Consider the following 23,397-nt stretch of genomic DNA (forward strand, 5'->3'; position numbering starts at 1 on the left):
TACCCCCTTGAAGTGAGCAAGATTGACTAGAATACCCCATCTTCAATTAAGAACACTTTTGACCAGCTCTCCCCTTCAAAATAATAATAATAATAATAAATCATTTACCTATAACCTTGAGATTTACTGAGAAGATTTCTCAAAAGTGGATTTTAAATTTTTTCAAAAACTTCATAAAGAGACATCAAATTTGATGTCAATATATGATATGTAAAAGCACTCTCAGATCACACTATCTCACAGGGTCTATAGATTCTATCATTGCATGCTATATAAATTAGGGGTGTAAATTGGTTCGGGTTAGTTCGGTTTAGAGCAAAATCAGAATCGAATTAATCAAAGTCGATTCTATTATATGGGAACCAAAATCAAACCGAATTGATCTAGAATCGAACCCATCCAAACCGACCTTAATTCGGTTCGATTCGATTTGGTTCCATGGGTTGTCAAAAAACTTCATCTAATATTTTTTTTTGTTAAATAAAAAAATACCTATTTTTACTAAACTTTATCTAATATTTAAGAACAAAAACAAAAATTGTAAAGTGATGATAAAATAATAGAAACTAAGATAATAAAACAAGGTAAAAGTAGAACAAGATCTCCTTTAAGAAAATAGAGAGCATCAGCACAAACAATGAAATTATTTCAAAACAATAATATTTTTTATAATTTTCAAAATAAATAAATAAATAGTCAAAATAATCTAACACTTAACAATATAGAAGAGATAGGTAAGTGAGCAAACCCATTCATAAAAGCAACCAAATCATAAAGGGATGAAGGACCCGCCGACTGTTGGAGCTGAGAGATAGCCCACAGTCGCACAACCACAATGGCATGCCCATAGCTGCACACTCACACCCACAACCATATATATATATATATAGAGAGAGAGAGAGAGTGTGTGTGTGTGTGTGTGTGTCTGTGTGAGCGAGAGAGAGGACCCTGATCGTTGAAGTTGAGAGCAACCCTTAGTTCGCAACCCGCAACCTCACAAGACGAGGGAGAAAGAGAGAGGAGGGAAAGACAATGATGGAAAGAGAATGAGAAAAGTTATTCTTTAGGATTTTTTTTTTTAATTATATTTTATTTTAAAATAATATGTGGTTCGGTTTTCGGTTTGATTTGATTATTTATGAAGTCTGAACCGAGAACTGAATTGAACTCATCGGTTCTTCATTTTTTAAATTTGAAATCAAACCGTTATTAGTATAAATCGAACCAAACCAATCTAAAATTCACGGATTGGTTCGATTCTTCGTTTCCCACCAGTGAATTAAGATGAGGTCACAATCTTACAGAGCACGTTAAAATGACCATGACACTCTCCTTACTTATGCTTATTTCATCTTCTGTGTCAATGAGAAGAAAATAAATAAAAAATTTTACGACCTAATCAAAAATGTGAAGAAGATGAATTTCAAAGGAAAAAAAATTCCAGAATTATTTGAAAAAAAAATAAATGTTTCTCAAATAAATCAAGGTATTTTATTTTCATCCTAATGTCGGGTAGGTTGAAGATGATTTTATTTATTTTTAAATAATGAAGTGGTTTTATCAAGACTTTGAATATGAGGGTACTTTGATCATTTTAAATAATCTATCAAAAAGACTACGGTCAAGGGGTATGTTATCAGTTTGAAAACTCTCGAGTAATATCAAAGATTTCAGTAAAATCCGGAGGTGGAATGTCTAAATTAGCCCTATTTTTCTCATTTTAGTCAAGTTTTACGACTTGAGAGCAAACCTTCTTCAGTTCTTCCCCTACAGTTCTCCCCTACGGACCCCACCAGCCCATTTTCTTCGAGCTTTGAACCTAATTGTCTGAACAAACGAGCAGACTTTCACTCACTTGCCCCCCAAAAAATCGAATTTGGTCAGTAAAGTTGCCCTAATTCCTCAAATAACGGACACAAATCCTAAATCCCAAACCACAGATTCCCATCTTCAGCTTCGATTCTCACCAGAAAATCGATCCCCATCGTCCTTCTCTCACCTCAGATCTCTGAAAAGTTTCGAAAGCTGAGCCAAGCTTCAATTTTTTTTTTAATACTAATGTTCTTGCTCTAAGAAACCTTGGATCTCTCTTCAATGGCGGATTTCCAGAAAGGCAAGTTTTTTCTGATTTTGTTGCTTTTAATTTTTAGGTTCTTTTTAGTTGATTCCAACTCAATAACAAATGAACAAGAGATAGTTGAGATAGATGAATCTTTAGGTGTGTTAGATCGGCAAGAAATCCAATTGAAAAAGCTAGAAACCCTAGTGAAAAACCTTACTGAAGCTATAGCTAAACTCGAATCTTCGATACCGGATTGCCAAAAGGATGTAGTCAGATCTGTTGAAAAAGATCAGAAGAAGTTGGAGATTTCCTCGGATAAGATCGAAGGTAGAATGAATTACGCGGATATGAGGTTGTTGAATGAAGGAGGTGAAGATGAAAAGATTTCTTCTTTGGAGGGGGAAAGGTTGCGAGGAAGCGTTTCGGTGACAAAGTATAATCCTTCATGGTCGGAAAGATTTCTGTTTCTCTCGGCGGTGAAACTAGAGTCCGAAGCAACGTGCATAAATGTTTTGCCTTTTGAAGATTATGAAGGATTTAGCAAGTATGTTGCAGTTGGAGATGAGCAGGGTAGGGTTTATATTTTCTTTTCGAATGGAGACATTTTGGTTCAATTCCAAACATTGTCGGAGTTGCCCATTACTTCAATGCTTTCGTACTTGTCGACCCACAAGAATGAGAGTGTGTTGGTCACAGGACATGAAGATGGGGTTATCTTAATGCATCGGATTTGGGAGGCTTCAAATTTAGAAGATTGGCATTCTCTTTCCATGGTGAATTTCCATGCATTTCCTTCAATTGGAAAGGGTGAAGATGGGTCATCGATCACAATCTTGGAAGTGCATCAAGTTGGAAGGATGAGATACATTCTTTCTTCCAATTTCGGTGGAAAAATTAGGGTTTTGCGGGAGAATGGAACAGTTCATGGATCTGCCATACCAAAGAGTCGCCCACTAGCTTTCTTGAAACAAAGGCTTTTGTTTCTTACGGAGAGTGGTGCAGGATCATTGGATTTGAGGAGCATGAGAATTAGGGAGACTGAATGCGAAGGGATGAACCATTCACTTGCGAGAAACTATGTTTTTGACGTATCGGATCGATTAAAGGCTTATGGGTTTACTTCAGAGGGTGATTTGATTCACGTTGTGTTGTTAGGCGATATGATGAACTTCAAGTGCAGGGTTAGATCAAAGAGGAAATTTGAGATGGATGTGCCTCTTGTAGTTCAAGCAATTAAGGGATATTTGATTGTCGTCGGTCAGGAGAAAGTTTTTGTGTACAACATTTCATCTCAACATTACCTTAGAGTTGGTGCACCTCGAGCTCTTTTCTTTGCAAGTCTTGACGAGATTAGATCTTCATTTTTAAATTCACATGGACAGAACGAAGGATCTAAAAGTGGAATAGTGATGCCTTTGATCACAAGTGACCGTGAAAAGCTTGTGGTTCTCGGGCTTGGAAATGGGTACGTGGGGATGTACCGATCTAATCTTCCTGTTTTCAATGCAGAGTTCAACACAATGCTTTGGACCAGCCCTGTTCTACTATTCTTGCTGTTCTTGTTTGGGGTGTGGCAGTTCTTCGGTAAGAAGAAGGAATCACTTACTTCGTGGGGAGGCTCAGAAGATCCTTTTAGATCGACATCAGTCGCAACAGGAGACAGACAGTTTGTGGATACTTCTTCAAGGGGTACTGATCTTAGGGATTTGAGTCGAGGTGCTTTGAGAGGAGGTCCAACGAGAAGGTTTCCTGGCGGAGCGGTCATTCCATATAGGCCGAGTTCCACTGATCCCAATTTCAGATCAAGTTCTACCGATCACAATTTCATGGCTGCAGAACTAAAATACAGAGGGCCAAATGTAGAAACTATGGGTTTTTCGAAAAGAAGAGAGCCTCTGTTTTCAAACAGTCAAGTTGCTGAAGATAATATAGATAATATCAATTAATCTGAGAAGTTTACGTGTATCAGACTTGAACCCAATTCTATGGTATCATCACCTATGGACGTTATCGACTAAGCTAGTGCTGGCACCTGTAAACCCGTGTATCAGACTTGCTTGTAAGGATCTTATGAGTTCTTCAAAATTTATCTTTGGGCATGTTAGTGGTTAGTTATTTATATGAAAGGTGTAATTTTCAAGAGAGAAATGAAAGACGAAATTTGAAGCAAATGTATTCTCGTCGTTTAGTGTTGGTTACAGATTGATTCATCGTTAACCTGTCTAGGAAATTTTCAACGAGGATTCGATCTTTGCCATATTCAACAAATCATGTTCTTCTATTACATTGTCCAAAGTCAAGTATTTTATCATAGAGAGCGATTTCATGTCTGCTTGCAATGTCTTCATCCAAATTCTTTTGGGTCTTCTGTAGGACCTTATCACTTAAATATTTCTTAAAACTAGTCTTCAATACAACATTGCCTAAACTCTGGCATAAATGAAGCCCAAGCATGCTGAAGAGCTTCAATTTTCAAGAACTTTGTAACCCTATTTGGTATAACGTGATCAACTAGGTGGGAGAGAGAGAGAGATCACATGATGTCTCATCAAGCCATTAGGGTGGTCTGTTAAGTGTATGTGAGTCCAGAACAACTGAATGGAAACTATGACACTGCAGTGTATGAGAAAATAGTTTTGAACACCACATGATGAAAAATATTTTTGAATTACCCATAGAGGACTTCCAAGTTACACATGAATATTTCCAAATGCCCAACTTTACGAATTCATGATCATTAATTAATTATTCTGTGACACAGGCTGTTGAGCTTTGGGTCAATTTTCAATAATCATATAGAAAATTCAAAACTTGATGTAAAGAAATAATTTTCCATTTTCCATAGAAACATGAAAATAAATCCAGAATGGTATATTTCTGATTTCTCCAATACAAATCATACTCTCCTCCAAATGCGCCCCAATTCCATACATTTTTTTTAAATAAAGAAAAGGATTTTAATAATAAAAAAGAGAGGAAGGAAGCCTGATAGAGGTTTCTGTCACCGCCCCCAAATATGAATCCTGATCAGATGTTCCATTCCATTCATGCTAAGACGCAAAAGTCTTGGATTTGGACTGAGTGGAATGAAGGAACATGATTCATTCAGACAACCCAAATCTTTGGGATAAGGCTTTGTTATTGTACTTCAAGGAGAAAAATGCATAGAGTTAACATCTTGAAGAATTATTTCTCCACGGTATCAGAACAAGCGATAAGTATCATACATGACTGCAAAAATTGTTGAAATTCATATCGATAATATCCATTGATCATACAATTTATTTTTATGAACTTTTCTTACAAGGATATTAGATTTCTCATCAAATTTTGATCCTGGGTTTGTGCATTTTCTACACATTTGGTGTAATGTGGTCCTGTTATAGTAGTAACTTTCGATTCATGATGAACTTTTGAAGCAAATCTGGTCAAAAGTCTGAAAATTTGCTTGTGTTCTTGTTCTCTAGTTCCCTTCAGTTTTATTGAAAATTTCCTTCCCTTAATTCTGCATTCAAGTAAGCTAACATAGAGTAAATAGCCTCAGTTTGAGAATGAGATTTATCACTAGAGGTGAATATGTTTATTTGACTCTCGACGTAAACCCAACTACAGCCTGCAAGCTTTTGGACTTCCCCCTCTCTCATCTTTTTCCTTATCCTACTCATCTCACACCAATCTCCCTCTGCAGCATAGACATTAGCCAACTGCACGTATCGAGCTCCATTTTCAGCTTCAATTCTTAATAGTTTCTCTTCTGCTTTTCTCGCCAATTGTGCACTCCCATTCGTCTTGCAAGCGTTCAAGTACGCTCCCCATATCACTGCATCTAACTTGACAGGGATCTTTCTCATCAACTCCACCACCTTGTCTAAACAATTGGCCCGACCATACAAATCAACCATGCATGAATAATGATCAATTTCGGGTGCTAGACCGTGATCTCGTGTCATGGAAGCAAAGTACTTGTCCCCCAACTCTACTAATCCAGCGTGTCGGCAAGCAGAGAGGAGAGCAATGAAGGTGACTACATCGGGTTTGATACTTCTATCGAGCATCTCCTCAAACAGCCCAATTGCTTCGTTTTCATGTCCATGGTGAGCATAACCAGCTATCATTGCATTGTATAATACTCGATCTCTACAAGGGACTCTTCGGAAAAGTTCTTCTGCATATTTTATCTCGCCACACTTTGCATACATATCAACGATAGAAGTACTCAATTTTTCTTCCATCTCAATCCCTATCCTCAATATGTAAGTATGAATTTGTTTTCCAAGATCCAACGCTGCTTGTATTGCACATGTGCCAAGCACATTCATAAGAATCAAACCATCGGGAACTGAAGTTTCCCTTCTAGAGAACTCCCTAAAAAGTTCAAAAACAGCTTCGCATTGACGAAGTCTAAAATACCCAGAGAATAAAGCAGTCCAAACAACATGATTTTTCTCTTTTAATGAATCGAAAAGCTTCCGTGCCTCGACCATATTCCCATGAGAGGAATGCAACTTAATCAAAGAAGTGATCGAGAAAACATTTTCAGTTACATTCGCCACATGAACCAACTCTGCATACCTTATATTGTCACACTTGCAGTACATATCTACGATGCCACTACTTATATACACATTTGAACTCAACCCATTCTTCAAAACCCACGAATGGACTTCCTTCCCATGCTTCAAACTCCTCAAGTTTGAACAAGCACTCAACAAACTAGCGAACGTGTGCTCATTCCATTGAATTTCATTCTTCCCCATTTGAACAAACAATTCCAACACCTCCTTTATGTAACCATTATGGGAATAACCTGAGATCAATGTGTTCCAAGACACTGTATCATTTACTTCCTCCGAAACTCTCGAAAATAATTTGTGAGCCATCTCCATCTCCCCTTGTCGACAACAAGCTGCCACCATTGCATTCTTAGAAACCACATCAATCACACCACCAATTTTATTATTATTAAACACTCGAAACGCATCTCCGAAACACCCACATTTGGAGTACATATCTATCAAAGAACTCACAGTGAAACCACTAGAGTCGTTCGCGGTTTTAACCATGTAAGAGTGCAATTGCTTCCCATATAATAAAATAGATAGCTTCGACGTCAAATTAAGCATTGTTGTGAGTGTGAACTCATCAATTTGGGTCCCGATCACTTGCATTTCGGTTAAGAGTTGGATCGCTTGCATTTCAAAGCCTGGGACACTTGCGTAACCAGAAATCATGGAGTTGTAAGTGACGGAATCCTTATAGGGAGCGGAATCAAAGAGGGATTGGGCTTGCGATAAGTCATGATTGTCGATGTGAGCGTAGATGATGGCGTTCCATGTGAAGACGTTTCGTTGAGGCATTATGTCAAATAGGTGTTGAGCTTCTCGTAAGAGGCCATGTTTGGAGTAGAGATGTATGAGTTGGTTGGTCGTTAAAACGGTTAGGAATTGACCGGTTTTGATGATGTGGGCATGAAGTTTAAGCCCTCCTTTGATTGACCACTTCACCATTTCTTTTTAATGTATCTAACAAACATCAGACATGATACATAAGGTCTTTATGCCTTGGATAAGGATATCTTCTGGACCTGTGGATTCTGATCATCAAATCAGCGCCAAAGCTATTTTAATGGTAAGGAATAAGGATTATTCATGCAAGTTGATCTTTTGGTTTAGAAAAAAATTTATATGGGTCCTTTAGGAGTAGAAATAAGTATAGAAATATTATATTGCCACACCATTTTTTTTTCTAATAACACACCATTATGCTTGACATAGTTGTAAAATCTTTAAAAAAAATGATGTTAAATGGTTGATTTTAATGTGTTAGAAATAAAACAAAGTATACTTATTAATAGAGAAAGATTTGATAAGTTGTAAAATCTTTAGAAATTAATGCACCAAACACTTGTCCTTCCATAGGGCGATCGTTGTTCTGAGCATTTCTATTACCCAACATTAGGATGGAAAGTGCTTCGAGGAATCTGAAACATGGAGCCACTTTTAAGTGATGAGGATGTTTCGGAGGTAAGTCTTCTTGGCTCCACAATAAGCTCTATCTTCTTCGGAGGAAAGTCGTCAATCTTTTCCTCAATAAGATTGATCTACGATTACTTAGAAAGAAAAAAAAAAAAAAACTATGGGTTTTGCTTTGTTAATGATATGCAATTGTATTTCTTTTGGTGTAGAAAAAGATGAAAGAAAAGCAACATTGAACTTGAACATGTTGATGTATCAATCTTTTGAATTGGTTCTGGTTTCTTTCAAGATGAAAAGAAAAAACATTATTATATGCTAGATTGGTGCCTTGAGCAATAGTAGATAAATAAATCACAGTTAACATGTTAAATCCACAATGGAGAAACATTCGCGGCCAAAAAGAAAATCCCAAATTTATAAATGAAAATTAGAGTATTAGATATGATGTATTATGATAAGAAAAACCTATACTTTTCCATGTTTCTCTATTTAATACAAATGTCACGGGAGATCATAAAACTCTCTTCGCGATCAGTCAGTCTAATTCAAATTCTAAATGGTATCAGAGCCATCACATGACAAGATTGATAATGATTGGTGCCGGGTGCCACGGTCAAAATTGTGTGGGGGCGGGGAAGAACCCAAGTCATCGAGAAACTGATCGATTGGCTTAGTTCAGCATCGATATCCATCGACCTGAGACCAATGTAAGTTCAGCGGGTTACTGAACTCAAAAGGATTATATTAAAGAAATCCTCACAAACTGTTGATCGATTATCTGCAAGAACAAACAAATTAGATATAACGTATAAGAAGACCACAACCTGATTTCAGTTATGTAAGTAACTGGTATTGTAATATTAAAAATAAAAAAAATAATAAAAAAACCAATTGAATTGTTTGATATATACCTCTAAAATTACTGTAGAGAACCCAAGCGGATTTGATTCATCGTTCGTAAATCTCACCTAATCCGATTAAAATTAGCAAACGGTTCCAAAGAGGTTTTGGGTGCTGTCTTCTTCTTAGCCACTTCAGGAGTCCCAAACACATTCCAAAATCTTAGAGTTTCATCCCCTGCAGCAGATGCTACTGTGCACCCATCCGGGCTCTGAGACATGAACAAAACTCTTGATGTGTGACCAGTAAGCTCAGCAATCTTAACCATTGATGGGTACTTCCATAGAGTGAGTTGGTTCTCAGTGAACCCATGAGAGCTCAAGAGTTCTCGTTCGTTCTTGTTCCACAATAAGGAACAAACTTGCGAGCCCGTATCGATCGAGTTCAAGCACGTACCCGTGTGGGTGTTCCAGAATTTTATGCACCGGTCTCCTACACCACCACCCGAGGACAGCAAATTACCTTGGAAAGGGCACCAAGAAAGGGCTTTCACCGCAGCGGTGTGGTCCTCAAGCCTATGAAGCCAAGAATTCGGAGAGGCCATTGATCCATCCCAAATGTAGAGAAGGTTATCATTACCTCCGCTCGCTAATTGTTGGCCCGAGGCAGACCATTTTAGCCCACAGACCTCTCGATGGTGTCCTCTGTATGTTTCAATAATGTGGGACCTTACCCTTACATCATTATTGATAATCAGACCGTCCATTCCTCCAGTCGTCAGTATGTGATTGTTCCAATCAAGAGACCCCACTCGTGATTGATGCCCACCTCGAAGTGTTCTCAATTGTCGATTGATTGTAGTATCCCACAATTGGACCTCGGAATTGTTCAATCCAATTGCAATGTTACGGCCATCAGGAGCCCAATTCACGCTTGTAACAGGTCCGCTCTCGTTATCAATGGTGGTAAGTTCAGAAGTAGATGCATCAGAAGCATCCCACAAATAGACTGTGTTTCCAAGCGCGATAGCCAGAACATTACTGCTACCCCAGTCCAGCAAATTCAAGTAGTAATCATCGACAAGTTCTGGAGCATCCAATACTCTCTCCGATGTCTGTAAATGGCCAAATATATTGAGTCATTAAAATATCGAAAAAATGCTATTTCCTACTTCATGAAACAATGCAGACTTCGAATAATCAGTAAAAGAAAGGAATTTGGGGAATATGCATCTTTATAAACAATTGCGGACTTCAAAGAATATATTATTTATGTGTCTTTTATCCAAGTCGTGTCTTTTATCCAAGTCGTTAGATGGACTTCTAATCTAAAGCTTAAGATAAGTTTCTCTTTTGTGACCTATAAATGGCAATGTTAGGATGTTTTCTATTATTGAGTATTTTTCTTCTTGGGTTTGGGATTAAACTTGAGAGTATTTTTCTTCTTGGCTTGAGGCCTACACATGCCCATCAACGTAGGCCTCACCGAACCACATAAATCCGCTGTCTATAACAGCGTGATTTGTTTTCTTTTCTTTATGTACTATTGTGCTTAATCAAAGTAGAATTTTCCATGATTCTTCACAAGTCACACAGAATCAACCCACTTGAGGAATGCATATTGGAATCACTGAAAATTCACCATTGCAAATTCATGAGACAATGTAGAAAGAATCAAGAAAAGGAAAAAAAAAAAAAAACTCACTTGGGGAATGCATCGTCGAGGCTTTGTTGGTTTCGATTGGTGAACAAATGAGGGTTCAGGGAAAAGTGTCTCGATAGTGGGTGATTTGTTCTTGAAAGCAAGGATTCGGGTTCTGTTCATGTTTAGTGTCTTGGCAAGTAGCGTCCTATAAGCCTGTTTCGAAGGAGAACTTGAAATTGGGTTTTCTTTCCCTTTATTTCCTTCAGTTAGCATGTAATGCGCATAGTCAAAATCCATGGCAGACCGGTTTGGGATGAATCTGTCCAACTGCAATTACCAGAGAAAAACCAATCAGAACCCACCCATAAGGACTCAAACCTTATAACCAATCCTAGGAAAAAAAAAAGACTTAAAAACATGTAAAAGATATGTGCATTACAAGCATGGTTTGTAAACTTGTTTTGACGTCTCATCTTGGAAGAGATTTTAAAAAAATGCCTATTAGAACAAACCATGTCTTTGAGATGACTTGTCAACTCATCTCGTTGGTGGACGAGACCGAGACAAATCAGACGAGTTGTCTCGGTCTCGGACAAGATTTAAAACCATGATTACAAGTAAAGCTAATTAGAACTCAAACAAACCATGTCTTTGAGACAGCTTGTCAACTCGTCTCGTTGGTGGACAATACTGAGACAACTTGGACGAGATTTAAAACCATGATTACAAGTAAAGCTAATTAGAACTCAAACAACAATGAATCTACATTATACTTATAACCAATTTGAACCCAATAAAGAAGGAAAACATACTTAGCTCTTCTGATACACTCAACCAGAGCTAATGCAAATACACACATGTATTACGAAAATTAGGATTTATTCAAGAATAAATATTTTTTTATAAATACTTGTAGATATAGTGATATTTTTAAGACCTGATATGGTAAATTTGGCTTCTCAAATCACCTTATTTGGCAAAACACCCAAAGAAAAAACCCTAATTATAATTAAACAAATCAGACCACACAGAGGAGAAACCCATATTCTAATAAGACTAGCCAAAAGCCTTAACAAGCAAAACCCAACCATAAAAGAAGAAATCCCCAGAACCCAGAACCCAAAACCCAGAAAAACCCTAATTAGTGAAACCAATCAGAATCCTAAAAAGTAGAAACCTTCCAATGAAACTCAACCAGAACCCAAAATAAAGAAAAACCCAGATTATGATGAAACCGATCGGAATCCATAAAAAAGAAACTATGAAAAAATGGAATATATAGGTATATAGGAAGAAATCTAATCAAATAGGGTTTTAAAGCGATTGATTTACATACATTTTCGCGTGAATTTCTCCTGTGGAGGATCTGTTGTTGAAGAGGGTATCGTGACTGGGTTTTGTTTGAAGAAGTTAAAGATCGTCTTGTGTCCATGATGTTAGCAGAGAAAAGAAGAAAAACAAATAAAGAAGAAGAAAGCCTGCAAAACGAGAAAGAAATTTAAAATCTAAGCAGATCAAACTGGAAGAGAGAGATTTAAAAAAATTAAAAATTAAAAATTAAAACTAAGCAAAACCAGAAAGAACCAAGAGAAACTAGAAAGAGATTGATGGTGTTCCTGATCTCTGAGCACTCGTGATTCTTTTTTAGCGTTTTTTTTTAGAGTGAGAGAGAGAAAGTGAGGGAGGGAGGGTACATTTATATATAGTTTTAAAATTAAAATGTTACAACGGCTATATTGTCACAGAGGGCCGTTTAATTCTTTGTTTGAACCTTTATATTTGCTGAAAAGACGAAAATATCCCATGTATTTTGGGTTGGACTGGGTCTCAACAGTTTGAGCCCTGGCCGATCCAACCCGGAATATATATCTATTAACTGAGTTGATTTGAGGTTGAAAATTTTGGATTATTCATCTAATTGTTCTTTTTATCACTTTTTAACATAAATAAATATCGGATTTTAACAAGTGCCCTACGGACACATGTTTAGCTGCATTAAATACACGGTGGTTTTTTTTTTTTTTTTAAGTATAACATGTGCCTTTAGGACACATATTAAAATGCATTAAATACACCTTGGGCACCTGAGGATATTTTGGGTAAAAAAAAAATTGAGGGCATTTTCATACAAAACTAAGATCCCAAGGAGTATTTAAAGCACTTTAACCTGTGCCTAACAAAATCATTTTATTTTTATGATAATCATCATATTGATAATAAATACAATTTTTTTTTTTTTTGATAATTGAGTTGTAGACAGGGGACCAGGTTAGTATTTAGGCTTTGTCCAGTTCATAGACCATGATCTTGTCCAATGATAAGTTTGCAATGTCCCACACATCACACCCACCAGGTAAGTGAGGGTACACCCTAACGGGTGGCCTCTAAGGAATTAATACTCATACTGGATATCGAACTCACTACCCATGAGCATTAATCACTTATCGGTCCGAAATTGCCATTGAACCAACCCTTCGGTGTTATAAATACAATTTTGATTATCAAAAAATTTTATGCAATTATTGATAATAAAAAATTGTTATACAGTGTACCCAGCATTAGGAGTAAAAACAAGAATTGTGATAATTTGACTACCCCACGTGGCAAACTCAACCGATTACTTGACGTGACAAGTTAGGGAACTGTAGATCTATGCTCCTCGGGATACACGACTGCACTTCCCCATACAAAACTTATCTCGAGGGAATTATGTAGCTAGAGGAGCGCAGATCTACGGTTCCCTGATTTGTTAGGTCAGGGTAGTCGATTATTATGGCTCTAAAAACAATCATGATCCCTTGTATGGCACCAACAAGCCAGCCAAGGCATTGATGCCATGGGCTAATGCTTAGCCAATGAAGGAGCTATCAATAGATCGAGTTTGGATTGGATTGGAGTCGATCCAGGACCAATCAAAGAGGATTGGGTGACCTTAATTGATCTAATCAACCCTTGTTCGAGAGAGGAGATAAGGTAAGCCTGCATATCATCTCACCATTTTTTTCCCATCTCTCATTGTTTCATTTTTACTATTTTTGGGCTATTTAACCATCATGTTTTGATGAATATTGAGATACCCATACCCCCCTAGGGGTGCAACTTGGTTCGATTTGAGATCAGATTGGAATTGAACTAACATAGATCGATTCCACTAAATAAGAACCAGACCCAAACCAAATTTCAAACTGAATGGTTCGATTCAATTTTATGGGTTGTCAATATTCTATAAATTTTAAGTAACATTTCTAATGAAAAAACAAATTTATAATAAAGATAAAATTTCATACAATAAATCACTAATCTATCCATAAAAAGTCATTAGTTTATTCATAAAAGATTATTAATTTATTTCTTAACTCTTAAATTCTTTAACTTGTAAACATGGGGGTAGAAGTTTCAGAATGGGCTGATTTTTGACAAGGATGATCTCCTCACCATACAGATCATCCTCACAAAAAATCAGTCCACTCTGAACCTTTTTTCTCATATAAGACAAAACATGTTGTAGCTTTATATATATATATATATATGGGAAATGCCCAACATGTTTTGTCCTACGTGGGTTAGAAGTTTTGGAATGGGCTGATTTTTAGTGAAGATGATCTCTATGGTGAGGAGATCATCCTCACCAAAAATCAGCCCATTCCAAAACTTTTAATCCCATGTTTACAAGTTGAAAAATCGTGGACCGTCCATTTTTTGTAAACCATTTGTGATGGGGTTAGCAGTTTTGGAATGGGCTGATTTTTAGTGAAGATGATCTCTATGGTGAGGAGATCATCCTCACCAAAAATCAGCCCATTCCAAAACTTTTAATCCCATGTTTACAAGTTGAAAAATCGTGGACCGTCCATTTTTTGTAAACCATTTGTGATGGGGTTAGAAGTTTTGGAATGGGCTGATTTTTGGTGAGGATGATCTCCTCACCATAGAGAACATCCTCACCAAAAATCAGCCTGTTCCAAAACTTCTAACCCATGTAGGACAAAACATGTTGGGCAAAATGTTAGGTGCCGAACGGGAACCTATATATATATATATATATATGTGGGTGGCGTTTGGAGGCCCTAAAGACAAACCAAACATTTTTTCAATGTGTGAGTTAGAAGTTTTGAAATGAGTTGATTTTTTGTGAGGATGATCTTCAAGTGGTTTATAAAAATCGAATGGTCCACAATCCTTCAACTTGTAAACTAGGGTTAGAAATTTTGGAATGAGCTGGTTTTTGGTGAGGATGATTTCTTCATCATAGAGATCACCCTCACAAAAAATCAGCTCATTCCGAAACTTCTAACCCATATTTTAAAAAATGTTTGGCTCTCTTTAGGGCCTCTGAATGCTCTCCTATATATATATATATATATTGCATAAGGGTTAGGTTCTCGGTTTAGTTTTATACAAGCTTGATTCGAGAACCGAACCAAATTGATTGATTCTCCATTTTCATAATCTAGAACTGAATTGCGACTTGTTCCAAATCAAGCCAAACCACCCCAAAGCTATCGGTTTGGTTCGGTTCTCAGTTTGAACCGGACCAAATTGCACCCCTAATACCCCCCCCCCATGTTTTCAAACTGAGTGAATGCGGTTGACCAAGAAAATGACCAAAATACCTTTCTCTCAAACCTCTAGTCAAAAAATTCTTGAATTTCTCTTCAAGAGTCTATCATCTTCAACCTTTTGTTCTTTAGGTTTGAAGGTTCAATATTAAGCAACAATTGAAATAAGTGATTGTTGTCTTGTTTAAGGTTACAGTTGAATTAGAATTCCTTTTTTCTTTTTTCTTTTTTCTTTTCTTTTTTTCCAATCGGTTGGCCACGATTGCTTAGATCTAAACTCTAAAGAACAATCAGCTGGCTATTAAGAAGAGCTTTCATTTGTTCTTACTACAAGAAAATGTCTAGTTTACTTAATAAAATTAACTTTTGTTTATGGGAATGGAACAAAGATTTGTGACACACATATTTGACATGAACTCATCAAGGATGAAACTAATGGAAAACTTGTTTAGAAAGCTTAATTAAGTGAATGGGTTTAAAACCATTGATTTAGTTTATCCATTCTACTAATGTATGGGGTGATTGAAATTAACTTATATCAAAATAGATTATTAATAGAAAAAAAAAATTAAACACCCAAAACCCAACCCAAGCCCTGTTCGACTCCACTTGGGCAGGCTATTTCAGGGTCGTGAGGGCTCAACTCTGCGCAGATCTTGATCCCATCCCACGACCAACCTCAAAGTTGCATCGCAATTTGCCAAACACGACCTCCAAGGGGAACAACATATAGTGACTTTGTTTGCAATATACCAAAGGAGGATATATATAAATGTAGTATTGCCTCCTCTTCTAGACAAAATAATCCATGGGAAAATCAATTTCCTGGTAAATTTGATGTCAATGATTGATTTTTCTTGTCTTTAGAAATTGATTTTTCAGGAAAATGTGATTTGCCCGCAATTGAGGGAAACTCGTTTTCTTACCCTTGACATGGGGAAAATATTTTTCCTGTTGGACAAGAAAAATTGAGGCCAGTTCTTTCGTGTTGGTCACCATTGGATTCCAATCAAATTCAATTTTGATATGCAATCAAATGCTGGAAAATAATTTTCTGAGAAAATCATTCAAAAGGATTTTTATTTCCAACAACTCTCCTCTTTTTTCAGGCTGGGGAACCTGCAATGCAAGTTTGACACCAGTGGACACCAACCAAAGCCTGATTATCATAAATACATACATGCATATTGTTCCCAACTGGGGACCCACATGGATATATACATATTGTGAATCATCCGTACTTTGAGTCCATCCTCAAGAAAATAGAGAGCTGTTATTGTCACACCAACTTTTACTAATGCCACCCCACGATGTGTTCTAATTCTTTGGTGATTTACCTATGAATTGAGGTGGCATTAGCAAAAATTGATGTGGCAATAGAATCTCCCTAAGAATAAGTCTTTCAATAATTAGCAATAATAAACTGGTCAGATTTTTATATTGAGCATGATATGTTGGATTAGTTAAATGTGAAACCAGGATATTAAGGGAAATATTATAAGCTTTTAATTAAGCATTTTAAACACATTCATCAATATAGTGTAAAATAATAATAATAATAATCAAACTCTATTTCTCATAAAGTCAGAATAAAAATATTAACTTAGTAATATCCAACTCAACACTACTAATAACCAAACACAATTATATTAAAAGCTATCTATATATATAGATGTATAGATAAAGGGAAATAAAAATGAAAAAGAAAGAAAATGCTGCCTCATGCCATTCCATCTAATTTATTTTTTTCCTTTTTTTTTTTTTGATTAGGCTTCCAAATGAGAAAAATCTTCATTTTTCAAGCCAACTTCTCAAACCCTAAAAGCTACCATTTTGAAAAGCTGCATAGTGCCTATTATCCCCAACTTCAATAAGCTTCTTTGCTATTGCACTTGCATACACTGAAGAACCTTCACATATCTGCATCAAAAACAAAAAAAACCACATTAATTCTCATATTAACCATATCAAGGAAGATAATAAAATTGATAATTAATTAATGAAAAATCTGTAAATGATCACCTTGGTGTTGAACAAGAAACTATAATAATCGCCGATCTTCCCTCCCGAGACATGAAGTAGGTCTAACTGGAGCTCGTCGAGGATCTTCGATACAGATAATAAGCAACTAATCCTCTTTCGTTGTATGAATTTGATTGTAATTTCGTCGTCAATGATACGGACATCGACCTCGGTCTCTTTGGATTTCCTTTGGAGCCATGAGCTTCTTAACGACCCGTTGAACGATTGTTCGCGATCTGTGAGGGTACTTAGAGGTTTCATTGAAGAGCTCTCCATGTCACCTACTGCCTCGTCTTCGGTCTTAAGTTTCTTGTTTCTCATCCTACCACATCTCTTCTTGTCAACTAGTATTTTTAGCTCATCAACTGTTCTAAGCAGCTCTTTGATGTAGTCTATTGCATCTCCCACCACTGATGCTCTATCAGTCTTGATTATATATATATATATAAGACAATAAACATGAAACACATAATGAAATTGATTAAAGGTTTGCTAAGAAAGATGGAAAAAATAGATAATCAGAGGGGGGGAGAGAGATTATATAACAGGTAAGGACCTCTTTGGATGGTCATTTTCACCACAGAGAAAGATAAGTTTTTTTAACCCAAAAAACTATAAAATTTTCTTTTTTGGTGCAAAAATGAAAACCCAAACTGGCCTCTAATTCATCAAAGAAAAGATGTGTGTGTGTGTGTGGTGTGTGTGTGTGTGTGTGTGTGTTTGAGAGAGAGAGAGAGAGAGAGAGAGAGATTTGCTCAAAGTTCTAAAGAAAAAAAAATCTTTTTTTTGTACAAAAAATGACAAATCAAACAGGTCGTATAATTCATGAGAGAGAATGTTGATGCTTGTGTTGTGTGTCTGTGATTTGCCTTTGAGAGAGAGACAGAGAGATCTGCGAAGTTATAGAAAAATATTTTTTTTTTTGGTTCAAACTGAAATAAAAAAGGCCTTATAATTCATCAGAGAATGTTTATGCTTGTGCGTCTGTAATCTGTGATCTGACTTCTTTGTTTGAGAGAGAGAGAGAGAGAACATTGGTCAAAGTTAAGAAAAAATATCTCTTTTTGTACAATAATGACTAATCAAACAGGCCCTATAATTCATCAGAGAGAATGTCTGTGTGTGTCTGTGACCTGTTAGAGAGAGAGAGAGAGAGAGAGAAAGTTTCAACAAGGTGGATGGCCTATTTTCAACAGAAAGACATTTGTTGCTCAAAAATGCTATTAATTTTTATATTTTTTGGTGCAAAATGGCAACCCAAAGAAGCCCAATGACTCATCAAAGAAAAATGAATGTGTAAATTTTTGTGCATGAGAGAAAGAGTGTGTGTTTGAAGTTGGATTTTAGGGTTTGAAGGCTGATTGATTTTGAACAGGTGTTTGGAAGGTGAAATCAAAGTGATTCCAGATTTTGGGTTTTCCAAGAAAAAATTAATCATCTAATTTAAATTGAAAAAAATCAAAACATTGATCCCATTTGAAGCATTAAAATGCACACACACGCACACACAGATTTGAACATGGTTGTAAGCCTGTTTGAACCAATGAAAGATATTCAGTGTTTTTTTTGTGTGCATGAAACAGTGTTTGTTGAACAACGTTTTTAGGATTTAAAGGTGGTTTGAATATCGATATTGAAGTTTGTAGAGGTGGTTTTGATTTTGGCTTTTAGAGAAAAGCAAAGAATCACACAACACAAGTGAACCATTAGAAGCATAAGAATGCAAAATGGAGGAGAGAGAGAGAGAGTACCTTTGTAGGGTTTGGAACCAACATCCCCAATGCCTTAAACTTCTCATTCAATTGCTCTCTCCTATGCTTCTCAGTAACAAAATGGTTTGTTCCCCTAACTTCTCCTCCTCCCCTACTACCCAAACTACTCATCTCTCTCCTAAAATCCAAAACTGAATTCTCATATTGTCTTCCATCCCCATCTTGATATACCCCTCCTGTTCCTTCTCTCTCTTCCATCCCCCCAAACAATGAACCACCATTCCCCCTTGACCCCCCTAATCCATAACTATGTGGCAAATTGTGAAACAATTCCCTAAATATAGGTGGTTGTGGAGGGAGATTCAAATGAAGTGGTGGGTCATACAAGTTGCTATCCCCTCCACCGCCACCCGTTGGGAATTCTCCGAAGATATCTAAGGAATTATGAAAATTCCCCGCTTTCTTGTTCTGGTTAGTGAAGGAGATTGATGAATTGGGGAGCATCGACGACACGGAACATCTGGGCAAGTGTAGGAGATTGAGAAGGTCAGGTGTCGGTGTCGTGGTGTTATATGGTGGGTTAGTAAAAGGAGTAGAATTGAAGCATTGGATATTATTTTGAAGCTCAATTTGTTGTTCAACATCAAGGTTAAGGTGGTGTTGATGATATTGTTCATGAATTTGTTGGGAACCCATATCTTGCATCTCTTGTACCCCACAATCCCAATTTGGTTGATCGAAAGGTTGCACCAAATTGGGATCATGGAGCGCCTCTTGCATCAAATGGGTGTTGAATTCTTGATCCAAATCAAAATCCATGGGAGCGGTAACGGTGGAGGGATTGTGGAGGTGGTGGTGGTGGTTTGAGAGATCCTCTTCAATTGAGAAATTGGAGAGTTTGAGATTCTCTTCTAAGGTGGTGTTGCAATTTGTTACATTTTGAGAAGCACAAATACCACTAATTGATCCTCCTGGTATGGAATTGGGATCATGGGTATCAAAGTAATGAGTTTCATCATACATGGTGGTGGTGATGATGGTGATGGTTATGGACTTTGTTGATGTCTCTCTTCTTGATTTTTGGGTTTTTGTCTACATCAGATAACAGAAACAAAAGAGTTACTAAAAACCATTATTCCAATATCATCTCTTTATAAACATTTTCAAACAATCAAACAAACATCTAAAAAAGTGAATCAAGAAAACCTGTCTAAATGTGAAGAGTGATTGAAACCAAACAAACAAACAGGTACACTTAAGTTCAGATCCCAAGAGCAGAAAAGTAGCTAGTAAGAGGAGAATCAAGATGAAAACCAAGATACAATGAAGCTGAAACATCAAAATAGGAGAAATTAAGAGAAACCCAGATGAAATTTGGTAAGATTTGAGATTCCAAAAGAAGGAAAAAAGTGGAGAAAATTTTCTGATTTTGTTTCTTTGTGTGTGTGAGAGAGATTGGCATGTTGGTTATATATAAGGTGGGAAGAACTAAAACTGAGAGAGAGAGAGAGAGAAAGTTGTTACTGAGATTCCCATCTTTGGGGCCCACAAATGTAATCTCCGTATTCTGATCCTGAACGTGATATACACTTCTCATTTCTTTTCATCATTGATTTAAAAAAGGAAGCAAGAAAATCTTCCCACTGTTTTGAACTTAATTACGAAAATACTCCTTATCATCCAATAAATGCTCCAAGGTAAGAATAAATGGCTTAAGTTTAGTTGTGGTCTAATTTTGATCAAATTAACAAATTGTGTTTTAAAAAAACTATTTTAACTAATGTACTTACAAGTTCATTTCAAATGTCTAATAATTTAAAATTCAAATTTATTATTGTTAAATGATCCTAATTTCTAGTGGATCTCATTTCACTAATGCAATAGGTGGTATAAAATGGGTCAAAGAGGAATTTTTTAGAACGTTTGGATCATAAGAAATCTATCTCAAAGAGCAAATAACAGTGCTTTAGCACACTTCATTGGATTATATGTGACGTTTTCACGAAGATGTTTCAAAATAATATGATAGTAAATAAGAGTGGAATTTCTTTTACTGACCACTCCAAATCTTTGAGATAAGACTTTATAATTGTTTTATCATAAAAAATAAATAAATAAATAATATATCCTAGAGTACAGTTTTAAAATTCGATTTCGCATCTCGTCTCGTCCAGACCTGATATCAAGTCATCTCGGACGAGTTTTTCAATATATTTCAGATGTCTCATTGAAAACATTAAAAAATTAAATATAAGATATTAAATCTCGATCAAAAAAGTGACTTGTGAGTTGGTCTCATTCAATTTCGATATGGAGTTAACTTGAACGATACGTCTCCATCTCAAGCGAGTTTTAAAGTCAGGGTCCTACCCAAATAAGCAGCTTCCTTGACTGGTCCAAGCATTAACCACTTCAATTTTTTCCTTCTATACATATAAGGTTAAAGTAGTCATTTCCTATAACAAATGATGTACTTATATTTAACTTCCATTAAAATAGTAAAGGATCATGCTTCCTCTGGTACATAACGTTAACTTTTCTAACGAGCAGTGATATAACCAGTAACTTACAGTACTAAGGATAATTTCGTAATTTCAGCTTATCTCTTACCATCTTTGTGGGGCCCATCAGATTGATTTTCAATTCCATGCATGCAAACTGCTAACCCAAACTAACCTAACTGGCCGGTTTTTTTATTTATTTTATTTTATTTTATAAGTTTCCAATGAAGCAAAATAGGAGAAAAAAAAACACAAGTGACTTTGTTTAGCGATCATGGAAAGTAGATGAAAAGCTAAAAAATCAGGTTAACGATGGTGTGCTCCTTAGGGTCTACAACATAAGAAATTTTTTGATATTGTCATGGATCATCCAACTCGATGAATCCTAAGGAGTACCATCCTACTCAATTAACTATTATTGTATAATTTTTTATGACTTATGACTAATAATGCCGAATCATAGTTTCAAAACTCGTGGATCATCGGATTTCATATTTCAATGGTCGAGATCATATGTCTTTCGATGAATTATTTTTCATAAATCACCTTATCTTGATTTCAGAGTTGACTCGATGAGTCGGTTCAAACAAGTTTTAGTACTGAATCAACTCAAAATTCAATCAAGTCGACTCAATGAGTTTTAGAGCTTAAATTCAAGCTAGTTTTGACTCTGGACTGTGTTATATATTTAATTAATAATATTTTATTATGAAATTAAATTAAGTCAATTAAAAGAAGAAAATTCACATGGTTTTTACCTAACTATAGGTCTCCCATGCTCTTTTTACTTTCATGTTCTATTTCAGTTATTCTTTCTCGAGGAAGTTGGGAAATGCAAATCATGCCTCTCACCACCTTCTTTTACTTAATATTTGTTTTAATCTAATTTTATCCAACAAAATATATTTAACTAACAACTAATCTCGATGTTAATATTAGGGTTGTCCGTGGATCCGATCAGACTTGAAATCCGATAAAATGTGAGAAATTATGTAAATTATATTATATTTTGTTTAAATATATAAAATCTATAAATTGAATTTGATCCAATTCAAATCCGATAATATTTTTATTAAATTGGATTTGGATCTTAAAGTTGTGATCCAATAAAAGACCTAAGCCAAACACAATTGGATTACCCTAACCCGATATCATATCGATTTTAGATCCAAATTTTATCGGATTAGGACATGGTTGATCCAAGTCCAATTGGATAGGCTATATGTGAAATTGGATCCTTTTCGAAACCCAAATGGATTCTGAAAAGGATCCAAAGTATTCTAATCGAAATGGATTGGATTTTTTCAAAGTAATAATTTCAACTTTTATAATATATAGTATTATTTGTCAAAAATTATAAATTTTAATAATATATAGAAAGGTAACCTTAAAATGAATAATGTGTGCTTAATTTTACTACTTTGTTCAATAAGATACTGATGTTGAATTTGATAACTAGAAGTATCTCTTAGTTGTGTGTTCTTCTAGGGTTGAATGTAGTTAGACACTTTTAGGTTATATAGCCAATGAGTTTTATATTGACAAGTACACGTAGCAGAAGTTCATTAGATGTTGGAAGGTTTTTTGTCCAACGACTTTGGGAGACTTGATTACTATTTGAAAATTTTAGTTACAATGAGTACGGCTTAGATGGAAAGATGTTTCCTAGAGATCACCACAGGAACTAATCCTAAGAAATTTGTACTTAGCCTCATGAACCTGTACTTCTCTTCCCATCCCAACCATGGTTTTAAAACTGGGTTTCGCGTCTTGTCTTGTCTCGTCCAGGCCCAATACCAAATGATCCTAAATGTGAGGTATTAAATCTCGGTCAAAAAAAGTTACTTGTGAGTTAGTCTCGTTCAACTCTGATACTGAGTTAACTCGGATGATACGTCTCGATCTTGGACGAGTTTTAAACACTAGAAAATTCTTCACATTTTACTAATTCCACATGTTGCCTTGTTTAGATGGAGACATGAATTGGGGACTCTACAAGAGCAGGCATTGTCATTCGGTTTCGAGGCCATAGAGAAGCAATGGTTTGGTCAGTGGCTAAACACCCATTCATGCTATTGGCAG

At 36.0% G+C, this 23,397-nt stretch overlaps 4 protein-coding genes across 4 annotated transcripts; 1 reads left to right on the forward strand and 3 right to left on the reverse strand.

Moving 5' to 3' along the window:
- Positions 1–1,746: 1,746 nt before the first annotated feature.
- LOC147391662 (putative membrane protein At1g75140) lies at positions 1,747–4,233 on the forward strand. The gene has a single exon (XM_086458583.1). The coding sequence runs from the start codon at positions 2,095–2,097 to the stop codon at positions 4,006–4,008; it is 1,914 nt and encodes a 637-aa protein (XP_086314709.1). The 5' UTR covers positions 1,747–2,094; the 3' UTR covers positions 4,009–4,233.
- A 1,032-nt stretch (positions 4,234–5,265) lies between these two features.
- On the reverse strand, positions 5,266–7,718 carry LOC147391663 (LOW protein: PPR containing-like protein). The gene has a single exon (XM_086458582.1). The coding sequence runs from the start codon at positions 7,567–7,569 to the stop codon at positions 5,542–5,544; it is 2,028 nt and encodes a 675-aa protein (XP_086314708.1). The 5' UTR covers positions 7,570–7,718; the 3' UTR covers positions 5,266–5,541.
- Positions 7,719–8,432: 714 nt separating this feature from the next.
- Positions 8,433–12,169, reverse strand: LOC147391664 (cell division cycle 20.1, cofactor of APC complex-like). The gene is made up of 5 exons (XM_086458761.1): positions 12,106–12,169; positions 11,858–11,999; positions 10,582–10,848; positions 8,949–9,991; positions 8,433–8,815 (listed from the first exon to the last, which is right to left on the reverse strand). Exons 2-4 carry the CDS (start codon positions 11,951–11,953, stop codon positions 9,002–9,004), a joined length of 1,353 nt encoding a protein of 450 aa, XP_086314887.1. The 5' UTR covers positions 11,954–11,999; positions 12,106–12,169; the 3' UTR covers positions 8,433–8,815; positions 8,949–9,001.
- Positions 12,170–16,807: 4,638 nt separating this feature from the next.
- On the reverse strand, positions 16,808–20,240 carry LOC147391665 (transcription factor EAT1-like). Its single transcript, XM_086459658.1, has 4 exons — positions 20,021–20,240; positions 18,854–19,906; positions 17,103–17,528; positions 16,808–17,000 (listed from the first exon to the last, which is right to left on the reverse strand). The coding sequence occupies exons 1-4, from the start codon at positions 20,150–20,152 to the stop codon at positions 16,899–16,901; spliced, it is 1,713 nt and encodes a 570-aa protein (XP_086315784.1). The 5' UTR covers positions 20,153–20,240; the 3' UTR covers positions 16,808–16,898.
- Between the last annotated feature and the right edge of the window lie 3,157 nt (positions 20,241–23,397).

This window comes from Akebia trifoliata, chromosome 11, assembly GCF_017979445.1.
Source record: "Akebia trifoliata isolate Shusen 1 chromosome 11, ASM1797944v1, whole genome shotgun sequence".
Classification (NCBI taxonomy): domain Eukaryota; kingdom Viridiplantae; phylum Streptophyta; class Magnoliopsida; order Ranunculales; family Lardizabalaceae; genus Akebia; species Akebia trifoliata.